At 36.4% G+C, this 13,776-nt stretch overlaps 2 protein-coding genes across 3 annotated transcripts; both read left to right on the top strand.

Moving 5' to 3' along the window:
- The first annotated feature begins 3,149 nt into the window (after window positions 1-3,149).
- Window positions 3,150-5,070, top strand: LOC133909792 (uncharacterized). 2 transcript variants are annotated; one of them, XR_009908433.1, is made up of 2 exons: window positions 3,150-3,985; window positions 4,706-5,070. XR_009908433.1 is itself a non-coding variant. In XM_062352347.1 (1 exon), exon 1 carries the CDS (start codon window positions 3,501-3,503, stop codon window positions 3,909-3,911), a length of 411 nt encoding a protein of 136 aa, XP_062208331.1. In that variant the 5' UTR covers window positions 3,150-3,500; the 3' UTR covers window positions 3,912-4,064. The 2 variants fall into 2 exon arrangements, 1 of the variants encoding a protein (XP_062208331.1); XM_062352347.1 differs by lacking the exon at window positions 4,706-5,070 and having other exon boundaries at window positions 3,150-4,064.
- A 1,435-nt stretch (window positions 5,071-6,505) lies between these two features.
- LOC133895991 (16.9 kDa class I heat shock protein 1-like) lies at window positions 6,506-7,626 on the top strand. The gene has a single exon (XM_062336517.1). It carries the CDS (start codon window positions 6,818-6,820, stop codon window positions 7,415-7,417), a length of 600 nt encoding a protein of 199 aa, XP_062192501.1. The 5' UTR covers window positions 6,506-6,817; the 3' UTR covers window positions 7,418-7,626.
- The last annotated feature ends 6,150 nt before the right edge of the window (window positions 7,627-13,776 follow it).

The following is a 13,776-nucleotide window of genomic DNA, read 5'->3' as shown; positions in this document are numbered from 1 at the left end:
GGCCGTGTCCAGCCGGAGCCGCGCGAGATGTGTTGCGACACGGCCACCGGCGCGGCGGCGTAGCTTTGCATCAGCACGGAGCGCGGTCCCGTTTCAGCTATGTAGGCTTACCGGGCCAGGCTATCGTACACAATCTAAAGCCCAACGAAAGGGTTCGGGGCTCTATGTCTGGCCCGTCTCGTGCACACATACGCCGATTTTTAATTTTTTTATTTAATACTTGCAAAACTACATATCTATTTTAAAATATTGCACTTCTAATAGGAAACAAATTTAAAAATAAAAATATTATGTTTCATTATTCTTAAAATTCAAAACATTATCAAAATAGTTATGAAAAAATCTTAAAAAATATGGTGTAGAGGATGTTATAATCTCTCAAAAAAAATTCAACTCAAACTAATACTTTTACAATGAGAAATGAAAAAGAAAATTTCGTTGTACACAGACCGTGTACAACGAAATTTTCTTTTTCATTTCTTATTGTACAAATTATTTTTTATCCTATTTTTTTAAGCTAGATCATAGTATACTCTACAACATATATTTTTAAAAAAAATTCATAAATATATAAACAGTGTTTTAAATTTTAAGAGCAATAGGATGTAATGTTTTTTATTTTTTAAGTTTTCATCCGTTGGAAGAACGACGGTACACTAGATGTGTAATATTTTAAAATAAATATGTACTTTTGTAAATATTAAAAAAATAAAAATAATAAAAAAGATTTCACGTATGCCACTTTCGTGTATGGGGTTGGGAATAGGGGTGGATTAATGAGCGGCTCAGCCCGTTAAGACTTGGTTTGTTAAGGTTCGCTTCGTGATAAACAATTAGCTCGGTTCGGCCCATTAAGACTAATGAGTTGAAAAAAAAGTTTGACACAAATCTTTAGAAAGCTCGAGCTAACTTGTTTGGCTTATGAGCCAAATATAGTCATTTTCAACATCAAGAACCATGTAAGATTAACCACTTTAACAATGTTTAAGTATGTTAACAATATCTAAAATGATAACCTATGATGACACTAAAAAAATACCAATATGGGACAACATATACAAATAATATAGATGCTTCAAAACTTATTATAAATTTTATGAATATTATGTTTGGCTTATAGGATAGACGGTAAGTCAACTTGACCAAACATAATAAATTCACTGAATTGTTGAACTTAGGGTTTGAGATTGTCATATTTACTCGTGAGCAGCTTATAAGCCGGGCCGTTAAGATAATAAGCTAGAAAACATAGTTTGTTTAAAAGGACGAATCGAGTCTAGAAATGAGCCAAGTAGGCTCTTGAGCCTTGAGCTTTTTTATTAGTCTGGAACTTGGCGGTTGTCATCGTCCAACTGCCAGTGTGCCACAGTACACTCCCAGTTCAACAATGCTAGGTTCATTCGGCAAAACTACATTTTTTATGAAAGAAGCTTTATTTTAAAATAAAATAATATCCTGGCTCTTGAAAAAAAAAGACGTAGCCAATACACTTCCAACAACTGAGACAAATGGGCTTGGAAAGATTAAAAAGAAAGAAAGCCGGTACGCACAAACATAGTACCAAGCTTCCAAATAGGAACCAAAACAAAACAAAAATTAAGGTATGTTTGTTTCAGCTTTGTTTGTGGCTTTCAGCTTTTACACTTTGAAGCTGAAACAAATAGACAGTTTTTTTTATAGTTTTTTAAATCTACAATCTAAAAGTTTCGTAATTCAACTTTTTACAATCTAGCTTTTCACAATCCAGCTGCTATAAATTACTTTCTAAAATTTTCAACTAAAACAAACAGACTATAAACCCTTTATCCAAAAAATTTGAACAACACCCCCACATGTCACAAGAAATCGATTCGATTCACGTCAGCTGGAACCAGTCACACTCAGTACCACTCCACTGCTTAAAACTGAACGCGTCAAATCCTGTCGCAAACTAATGACACATGGATGGTTTTGTCCCGATCCAACTGGGATCCGAAAGGGGCCTGTAATAATACACTAACACTGCTCCGATGATAAGCAATGGCGACACCAAGTTGATCCGACTCTTCGAGCAGCACGCCCCTTGTCCCAACAAAAATCGCGCGTCTTGTAGCCCCCCGGTCGTTAGCGTCTGACGGTGATACTGATGCAGTGATGCGGACGCTGGCCTATTTCTTTCGTCCAATGGGCAGACAGACACATCCCCCGGGCTGCTCTGGCAGCCCTCCAAATGGCGATGTGCTCTGCACTTGCGGCTCTCGCAAGCTACACGTAAACAAAGAGATCTGAGAATGAATCTTGCCATTTTCTTTTCAGTTTGCACCTTGACGTCCATGCGCTGTGCTAAGCAGCCCCTTGCTATTCGGTTAGGACGTGTTTGGTTTTTTTATATGAACTAGCCTGACTCGTGAAATGTATGAAACAAATATTTGGTTGTCTGTATGCGCTTATGTGTCTAGTTTACGGGATGCAAAAAGGTGTTCTCAATCTGGTTGAGTGGAAACGTAGAAGTTGGCTATTTCTGCAGAGTCATGCTCTCGGGATATAGGTGTGCCTCGGCTAATTATAGTATTAACATATGATCAGTGTGTATTAACTCATATTGGTATATTTTAAACTAGTTTAAGGTTTAATAGGATAAATTAAGTACTATATACTATATTTTTGTAAAATAAATGTTATTTTAATACTTGTTTTTTATTTCAATCTCATACAACATGTACTTAATATAGGTAACTAAACTTAATTTTTTTTTTAACTAGGCTGAGCACATGCAGCGAACTAAACAAAATATGGATGGTGCTAATTAGCCCATGCGTGCGTGCAGCCTTGCTCACGCACAAGCCACCAGCCTTCAGGCTGCGGCAGGAACCGCGAGCAGGGCTGAGAAAAAGTTCGATTTGAAAAGTTATAAGAAAAAGTTAATGAGAAAAAATTTAGCTCAAAAATTTTGAGAAAATTATCAAGAAAAAGTTTAGAATAAAACTTTTGAGAAATTTTTTTTTGCAAAAAGGTTTTACACGAAACCTTTTTCACCCAAAAAAATACACAGAAGTCATGCACGAGCGGATACCTTAGATCGCAAGTGCTATTCAGAAGTTTTGTATTGCATGAGCACAACCTAACACAAATGAATATGGCTCACTAATACAAATCAGACTAAGGCCATACGGACAACAAAGGAACCCTTACTCTGCTATTGCAGCTAGCTGCAGTCTAAGGGCCTTGTTCAAATGGTCATGTACTCGAAGGTCAAATGCGGATGATTCTCCTACGACATAAAAGAATCACATATGTGAGTCCATGACAAAATTGAGAGGCATACTATAGTCTAAAGCGCCGTCCCAGGATCAGCTCCAGAATCCCAGATCATCTCAAGTGGGCAACAGTAGATATAGTAGCCCAGGCACCAACACCGGCGGAGAAAAGTGAGGAAGAACGAACACGGGTATATAACCGTATGGCCACATTTCGGAGTGATCGGATCAGAGGCTGAGAATTGAGCAGCAGGAGGATCAAGGATGGCTGCAGGAAGGCTCTACAAGCCGAAGATGAAGAGCTTCTGGATCCTCGTGCGCCGCCTTCTCCTCCGCAAGAACCACAAGCCGCCGCCAGCTGCAGCGGAGGGGGACGCGGAGGAGGAGAAGAGCGGTCTCCTCGGTAGAAGCCGTTTGGAGCAGCTCCTCCTGGTGACGGATGATGGCGCCCCAGGGGATACCGCCGCCGTCTGCCGGTGCGCCAAGAACCACGACCAGCCAGTGGCGGTACTGTTGCCGGCACTAGCTCGGCCAGAGGCGGCGGCGGTGTCGATGACAGGTGGGGGAGGCCGCAACGGCGCGGCCGTGCACCGGAGGTTCATGTTCGGTGGCTTTCGGCGGCGGCTGCTCATGAGGAGACCGTGGCGGCCGATGCTTGTCGCCATCCCGGAGTGATCGATCGATGGATCAATGGAAGTCTGATGATGTCAATCACTGCAGCATCCAAGTGCGTCGATCCGATCAACTACGTACGACGGTATTCGAGCGTTTCATTTTTTTTTTTTGTCAGATGCACTTGTAACCGTAACTTTGCATGCTGTTCGGTTCTTCCTTGTTCGCTCCTGCTTGTGGTGCATGTCAGCATGACTTCCCGCCTTTCCGCTGCTGCCTTTTCTCCTTCAGAATCTATTACATATATTAAAGGGCTAAGATTTAGAGCAATGGCAAAAGCAAAATTACCGTACCTACTGTCTATATAGGTCCATATGTATGCACGTACATATATATATTAATACATATACGTATATATACTTATATGTATGTATGCTCATACATATACATATGTATATGTATATATAGTTTTTTGCAAAATTTCAGAAAACAGCGAAAGTAATAATAGTTATATTGATAAATCGGTTGAAATAATCTAAAATGTATAGGAAAATGTCTAAAACTCAAAAAATATGAAACAAATTTAGTTAGTTTCGTATTACTGTAGTCTGCATGTTAAAATTATGTCCATGCATGAGCGTACCATTGTTTTTCCCATAATTAAATGAATGTGTTAAATATTAATAAATTCATAAATAAATATTGTGATGCCTAAAATGGATAAACTTAATTTTGTAGTCTTCTTTTGTCATGTTCTGTCTAACAAAAAATGGGCGTGGTATAAACGCGCCAATCCACCTAGTATGATGTAATCTACTATAACTTACACGATCTTTCACTGGGAAATTTTTTTGCAGCAAAACAGGGTGAGAAAAGTAATCAGTACAGAGCTACGATCTGCAGCTAACTCGGTCTTTGATAAAGCAAATCCAATGATTAATCCCAACTTTTCCTAAGAATGTTTCAGTGTAAATTTACAAATTTCAAAAATGACGTGACTGGGATGCTTGGCAGTGTCTGGATAGTCGTGCTTAAGCAATCAAAAGCTAGCACAGTAGCGACAAACAGGTTTGCTTTGGCACGACAACATCCAATGAAGTCTGGGCCACTCATGCCTACTGTTTGGAATTTGTTCTTTGCTTTCGGCGATTAGACTCGTCTTTGCTCTTTCGCAGAGTATCAGACTGCATTGGACCTAGATTGGGTGGGCTAGGCGGCATAACAGCACATAATTTTCTTTATTTTTATATTTGCAAAAATACACGGTTATATTTCAAAATATTGCATAAGTAAACTACCGTTGAATGAACGATACAAAATGTCGCACTTCCAACATGTGACATCTTTAGAAAAATAAAATAAAGGTGTCGCCCATTCAATAGACGACACATTTACAAAAAATAAAAAAACACTACGTTCTATAACTCTCAAAATTCAAAACAATATCGAAATAGTTATAAAAAGTTCTGAAAAAATGTATGTCGTAGGGGATATTATGATCAAGCGCTAAAAATTTCGACAAAAAACACTACTTTTTTGTTTCTCATTGTACAAGTTATTGTTTGATTTGATTTTTTTTAGATAAATTATAGAACCCTCTATGACATATTTTTTCAGAATTTTTCATGATAATTTCGATATTTTTTTGAATTTTAAGAGCAGTGGAACACAATGTTTTTTGATTTTTTAAAGGTGTTGTCCGTTGGAATAGCGACACCTTTATTTTTTTTTAAAGTTATCGCTCGTTGGAAGGGCGACATCTTAGTGTTTCCCATCTAACGGACGATGGTAGACTAGATGTGTAATATTTTAAATGGCAGTGTATTTTTGCAAATATTAGAATATAAAAATAAAGAAAATTCCAAGAGGACAGCTGTTGCATCTGATTAGTTGGGCTTCATCTTGGCCCATCCCCAGAGGAAACTTGCAATTGGGCTAGGATACTTGACCAAGCCTGTCTTAACTCTCAGACCTGACTTGGAACTGCCATTGGACAAGTCCATCCCGGACTGTAAGTTGTGTGCCAAGATCGGACTGCCATTGGCCTGAACGGGTCTGAAAACCTGAAACTACTGGTCAAGAGTAAAGATTTTTTTAAATAATATTAATTTAATGAAAATTTACAAAAATATTATGTATTCTCGAAAAATTACAAAAAGGAAAGCAGCTTGCCGACAGGTGCTTTTATGCCGGATAGGCTTCCTGTCTCACCACCTATCGGCAGGCTACAATTGATTTTTTTAATAGAGTAATATTTTTGTAATTTTCGAAATTAATATTACTTTGAAAAAAAAACTCAGAGTACAAGACATCACACGACTGAAAGGGACAAGAGTACATGAATACACACACGACAACAACTGCTTTATTTTAATTTACTCACGCGCAGAACACACTGAGCTGATCTGAGCTCACCAAAAAGGCAAAGTACACGTCACTACTACGGAGTAGGTATTATCATGACACTCTTAACAGTACACGCTACCCATAACAAAGAACAGTAATATCTTTGTTTTCATTTACTTGTTATCAGTTTTTAATGTAGTAATTTTAATATTATATTTTAAAAAAAATTATAGATATCTAAAACTTTTGAGTCATTAGATTCGTCGTATCATTAGATATTGAAAGTTTCGTAATAATTTTGATATTATATTATATACTTTTAAATATTTATAATTTTTTCGTAAGATTAAAATTGCTATAAAAAATCTGATGAAAGTAAACCAAAACAGCAGATAGTAACAATATACGAGTACCATCAAAACCCACGAGATTCTGACGCCACATAGTTTCACCTCACGGCCATGCTTCGCTCCACGTCGTGGCCAAGAGATGTCAATGGCCACCTGGCAGACCACTCTCGATGTCGATGGGAATTGGGTCCTTTCTAGAAGCAATCATACAAAAGTACTGCGTAAACAGAAGTAGAAAACTCCAGACGTCTCAGGAATAGGTTGTTCTAGCTGATGGATGATCCTATAAATACCCTGCGTCGTAGTGAGCTGCAACCCAAGCGAAGAGATCACGAAACGATAGCAAAGCGCAAGTGCTTAACACCTCCTGTTAATCCACTCGGTTCTGCTCATCCACACTACAGAGCAGCAGTAATGTCGTTTGTGAGGCGCGGCAACGTTTTCAACCCCTTCTCCCTCGACCTCTGGGACCCATTCGACAACATGTTCCACTCCATCGTCCCGTCGGCGGCGTCCTCCGACACCGACACTGTTGCCTTCGCCAACGCCCGCGTCGACTGGAAGGAGACGCCCGAGGCGCACGTCTTCAAGGCCGACCTCCCCGGCGTCAAGAAGGAGGAGGTCAAGGTCGAGGTGGAGGACGGCAACGTGCTCGTCATCAGCGGCCAGCGCAGCAAGGAGGAGGAGGACAAGAACGACAAGTGGCACCGCGTCGAGCGCAGCAGCGGCAAGTTCCTCCGGCGGTTCCGCCTGCCGGAGAAAGCCAAGGTGGACCAGGTGAAGGCCGGGCTAGAGAACGGTGTGCTCACGGTCACCGTGCCCAAGTCGGAGGTGAAGAAGGCCGGGGTGAAGGCCATTGACATCTCTGGCTAAGGGCTCATCAAAGTCGTGCTAGCTGTGTCGTGTGCTCGGGTCGTGCTTGGTCCGTGTGTTTCGAGTGCTATCGTGTCTCATGTGTCGGTCATCTCGTTCGTGGTCAATGTGATTTTGTCGGTTCGACCCGATGCACACTGTTGACACTGTGTATGTCAGTCCAGTCGTGTTTTTGGTGTCTTGAGCAATAAATCAAAATAAAGCGTTTTCCATAAACATGTATCTGTTTTTTGTTTATTTTGATGAAATTTCGACATATAAGTTACCATCGTAGCTTGCCCGATCGGTCTCCACCAAAAGCATATATTCAGCACGATCTGAAAGCAAATATTCTGAACCACAAGCTACTAAATTTTAGCTAAATCCTTCCTCTTCGAAGTCGAATGCACTAGCCCACCCAAAGCTATGCCCCCGTTTTGGATGGGCCAAATTCCTCCCTAATCCAGTCAAAGCCCGTTTGAGCCAACACACATTGAAGCCCAAGTTTTCAACCCTACAGACTCAACCCACTACCAGGCCTTTTACGTTAGCGGGCCGCGACTGTTCTGAGCCTTCTCCATGCCCCTAGTAGGCCCAAACTTGCTTGGTACCCCTTGGTCATCCCTGCTTGCTTGCTTTGCACCTCTTGGTCATCTCTGCTTGCTTGCAGGCTAGCTCCAGTTGTTGTCTTCCTCTGAATAGGGTAGTTGAAAGAGCTGTTAAAAGTGACCTCAACTGCTGCACAGGGGCCCTCTTGAATGCACTACTAATTTGTCAGATTATTACGATCAGCGTTAGAAAAAGGATCTACTAATTTGTCTGTCAGACACTTGTACTAATAGCAAAAGCATGCATAATTTTTGTCTTAGTATCCATGCACTTTCAAACAGTAATTCCTAGGCTTAAGCTCTACATGACCACATGATACAGATTGCAATATATTCATGTTTCCTTTTCTTCTTATGTAAACCCTTTTTAATATGTTCCATTTGATGAAATAATAAAGGATGTGCAATGTTCCAAGAAAGCATTACAAATTTATCTATTCTGCCAAATCTGAAGTCTGCTTCTGTAAAAGAGAGAAAAGTATCACTTCTAAACAAGAGGATGCTTCTTTTGCACGATGTTTGATTCTTCCAAGCATTTGTACTCAAAATTCTAAGAACTCTTTGCGAAAACGTGTGTTTTTAACTCAAATATATGATCCATTTATTCCATTTTGCTCTTACCAGCTATCAATTAATTCTACAGAGAGCCTTCTGTTGTTACTATTTTTCTATGATTTGTGATTTCAAAAAAATCAGTCGACAAGAATTAACATATGGTGATAGTATTGTTACTTAAATTATATATTTCTTCCCTCTTGGAATTTGAAGAGTTAGAGAGATGACTGATTCATAATTTCACTGGCTTCATGATTTTTGGTTATGACAATGTTTAGTAAACAAATTATTTCAAATGGAATTAAGATCTCAATAGATGGATCTGATAAACATCCCAAAGCAAACTAAGATATTACAATTTCACTATGTATTGCAATGTCTGGGTTTTTCAATTCTAGACTGTGTTTTCCTAATGACTATATTCAAGTTTGCTTTACAATGTCTATTTTTTCAATTCTGTTCTTTATACTGCTAATAGTTATCACTGAAGTGTTGTTCTCTTCTCAAAAGCACATTGAACATTCTTCACTTCTTTGCCATCGTAGTCTCACTTTGATGATCGAATCTAATACTCTCAATATTCATTTTGCAGCTCAAACGAAGTATTGTTCAAGTGCTTCAAAATTCAAATGTGCCGGAGATTTTAATCTATGCGTACTTATTTAACTTGCTACTACATAATAAGAAGACATGATAATAATTCTAATATATAATGAATTTTACCTTTGTGTTCAGATAAAACAGTGCAGAGCAACAAAGATCTATCACAACGATCCTGAAATCATAACCTGTGGTGTCTCTGTGCGATCCAATTGAAGTACAGAGGCAACGACACTACTATTGCAAGTAAAAAAAGGTATGTTACATAATATGCCCTTCCTCTATGCATCAAACACAATATTTTCATGCACTAACAAAATACACTAACCTATCACTTGAAAATTCAATCATTGCATACATTTAGTGTTGAGTCCTCGCTTCTAGAATTGCTGAATGATGTGATTACAAAATGTAATATAAAATACGCATCACTCAAGTGAAATCAGTGAAAATGGTTGCCTGCTAACTCAACTTGAAATGGATATACTTAATTTGTCATTTTGCACGATAGAAAGCCAATATTACTACAAATATTTGGGAAGTTATATAACCTTCAAATTTTAGTAGAAGACTAATTCCTGACGCAAGCCATGAACACAAGCAGCTATCTCCTCGATCTGTACTGTATTTTCACAAATAAATATTTTTATGTTTACTAAATTGCTATGCAGTTGATGATCTATAAGGATATATTGATTTCGCTATGGAAGAAATAAAAACTAACACAAAGGAAGAGCTTCTCATCACATTTGTAGGGCTTAAGCCAGCACACTAAGCAAAAGATCATTCTTATTATATTACCAGAGCCATTTAAACAACTATTAGACAGCCACTATAGGGAAAAAAATTATGTATATGAACTACAACAACATACAAGTTAATAAATTCAAAATATTCATATAGTACTTATTATTATTTACTTCTGATTCCTAACTACAACTACATTATAAATTTTGTTTACAGATCAATCTATCATATTGTATATATTAAAATTTAAGGTATGCTGCTCTACCTACTACATTATTATTCATACAAGTTTAACAGAAATATAGAATTAAGCATATATCACTCATAACTAAAATTGTTGAAGATGATTGCTTGTTAATTAGTTTAAAGTAATGAGAAAAAAATGTATTAGTACATAGCAGCATATATTCTGTCTGTACCTATAATCTATTTGTATTGCTTAAATAAATTATATTAGTTCATCTGTTTGTACCGACTAACATAACTTATAACAAGTTTATAAATGGGGAGGACAAGAAATAGTAAATGCAAGATAGTAGACATCCAAACAAATTGTGAAGAATCCATAGCAAATATATATAACAAACGAAACCTCAATATCTAGAAAAAATTTGCCTACTTATCAATTTCACATAGCATGATTTATTTATCCCCTAAGTATATACAATATCTAAAAGAGTCCTGTACTGGATGATCATACTTTGGAATAGCAAATTGCAAATGCAAATATTGTGGTGCTCTATATTGGCCTCAAGAGAGTCTTAAACATTCTACGGAAGACAGAAATAAGGAACCAACGTACCAGAAAAAAGAATTAACATACACACAATACTGCAAGGAAGGAAAATTTGTAATTCCTCCATTAAAAGAACCCTCAAATTTTCTATCAACATTATTAAAATGGAATGGAGATAGCTGCTCAAAACATTTCCTACGTAAAATTAGACATTACAATAGTCTATTTGCATTTACTTCGATAGGAGCGAATATAGATAAATTGAAAAACCATGCTCAAGGACCATAAGTATTCCGTATCAATGGCCAAGTACATCACCGTATTGGCTACCTACTTCCTAAAAGCATTAATATTCCTAAATTTATAGAATTATACATATATGACACTGAGAATGAAGTTTTGAATAGAATACGTGCTTTACAACAAGAAGAAAATGACATCGACGATATCAATCCTAATATAGTGAAAGCGATAATAGAAATGTTAAATGCACACAATCCTTTAGTATTTTTTTTTTTTTTTTTTTTTTTTTTGCTTTGCTAGAGACATAATGAAACAATATGCCGGTATAGATATAAGCATTCATATTATTGGAGCTAACAAAGGAGATCATGTGCAATATGAAATGCCAAACACATATGATCTAGCTATGTTAATAGTCAGTAACTTAACATTAGATAATTTCAAACATAATATAATAGTTTATAGTAAGGACCATGGCCTACAGGAAATATCAATACTACACCATACATTGATGGTCTTGCAATATCCACTACTCTTTCCTTATGGCGAAAGAGGCTAACCAACTCTGTATCCATTATTAAAACATTGACAATGACAAAAAAAATAAAACAAAATAAAGTAACTATGTATGAATTTTTCAATACCATGTATATTATCGTGAAGGTCAACCAAATCCATACTTATGCTATGGTGGATTATCAAAGCAAATAATAGTCGATGCTCGAGCTTTAGAAGATCAAGATTGGAATTCATAGCTAAAAAGCAAGATAAATTATGAGTTGAATATCTACAAGGCATAGCAGATGCTATAGAAAAAGGGCTTACTATAGGGAGATCAAATTGGAAAAAGAATATTCCTACCATCGAGTCATACGGGATGCAGATGATACATGATACAAAACTATCATGATGGTATAGCTATATGTCGAGTTTATAGACCACCAGATCTATTTATAACTTTCACATGTAATCCTAAATATCTTGAAATTCAAATAGTATTATTAGAAGGACAAGAACCTAGCGATAGACCATATATAATAATATGAGTTTTTCATATGAACTAGATTCATTACTAGATGATATAAAATCCAAATCAATATTTGGAGCAATTAATGCAATTTTATATTCAATAGAATTTCAAAAACAAGTTTTACCACATGTTCTTATATTAGTCTGGCTAAAAAAAATAAATATGACATAACTTCTGACATAATTGATTGTTTCATCTCCGCCGAAATACCTAATCCAAAAGAAGATCCCTTAGGATATGTACTTATAGCAGAACATATGGTACATGGACCATACGGTGATAAAAATATAAACTGCCCTTGTATGAAAAAAGGGAAATGCTCTAAATACTATCCAAAAAAATTCCAAGAAGAAACTACATTTGACGAAAACGGTTTCACATTATATAGGCGACATAATATTGGAGTCATGTGCAGAGAAATGAATATGACTTGGATAATAGATGGGTAGTTTCACACAACTTGTATTTAATTAAAAAATATCAAGCTCATATCAATGTCAAATATGTCAATAAAAGTAAGATTCTTAAATATATATGCAAATACGTAAATAAAGACCCTAACAAAGGTAAAATAATTTTTGAGGAGATAAAAAAGGAAAAGATATACCTACAGATACAAAAACCGGAGAAGTTAATGAGATAAAAGAATATCTAGATTGTAGATACATATGTGAGCAAGGTGCCTTATGGAGATTGCTCGGGTATGAGATACACCATCATACACCCTCGGTTGAATGCCTTCCTATTCCTTTGCCACTTATGAATAGCATTATATATAAAGAAAACATGAAATTGCAAAAACTATTAGAAGACCTAAATAAAAGAAAACTATGCTAACTGAATACTTTATAGCAAATAAGAACTATACAAGGTCAAGATTTAACATATTGCGATTTTCCAACAAAATTTACATGGGATGCAAAAATCGTACATTAAATAGAAGAACCCATGGCCATAAAATCGGGCGTTTATATTATGTTAACCATATGAAAGGAGAAATATTCTATTTGCGGAAGCTATTAATGATAGTAAAAGGAGCTCAAAGTTATGATGATATTAAAACATATAAAGGAGTTGTCTATAGTACATTTAATGATGCATGTGTCGCATGTGGTTTATTAAACTGTGATGACGAATGATATTGGACTTTCAATGAGGCTGCAGCATGGGCAACTTCTGCTCAATTACAACAACTCTTTACAACAATGCTACTATTTTGCAAGATCCAAAATGGAAATCAATTTTTTGAAAACAACTAGCAACTCATGGTTGATGATTTTGTTTACCAACTACAAAATAGATTTCATCCAATACAATACACAATAATTGATTGTCAACTACGTGACATGTTATTATCGAACATAGAATATATACTTTCTAAAAATGGAACACTTATATATATATATCTTCAATTTACCTAAAAAACATATACAAACACATATAAATATGGTAATAGACTAATAGAATAAGAGATGAGTTACCATGTTGATAAATTAGAAGAAAAAGCTAACAAATTATATCTATTTTTTAATAATGATCAGAAACACGCGTTCCATACAATAGTATAGAATGTGTTAGATAACAAACCTGGTTTCTATTTTGTATATGTATACGGTGACACATAAAAAAAATTGGACTACAATTGTTTATTATCTTAGAGCTCGTAAAAAAATAGTTCTAACTATCGCATCATCTGGAGTAGCATCGCTATTGCTACCAAATGGTAGAACAACACACTCAAGATTCAAAATTCCAATTGATATAAATGAGACTATAACTTACGAAATTAAACGTGGGACACTCCTTGCAGAACTACTTCTACAAACTTCTTTAATTATATGGGATGAGGCAGTAATGAAAA

The sequence above is a fragment of the Phragmites australis genome, chromosome 2 (assembly GCF_958298935.1).
Source record: "Phragmites australis chromosome 2, lpPhrAust1.1, whole genome shotgun sequence".
Lineage (NCBI taxonomy): Eukaryota > Viridiplantae > Streptophyta > Magnoliopsida > Poales > Poaceae > Phragmites > Phragmites australis.
The sequence above is the reverse complement of the archived record's forward strand: the minus strand, read 5'-3'. Positions and strand labels throughout refer to the sequence as shown.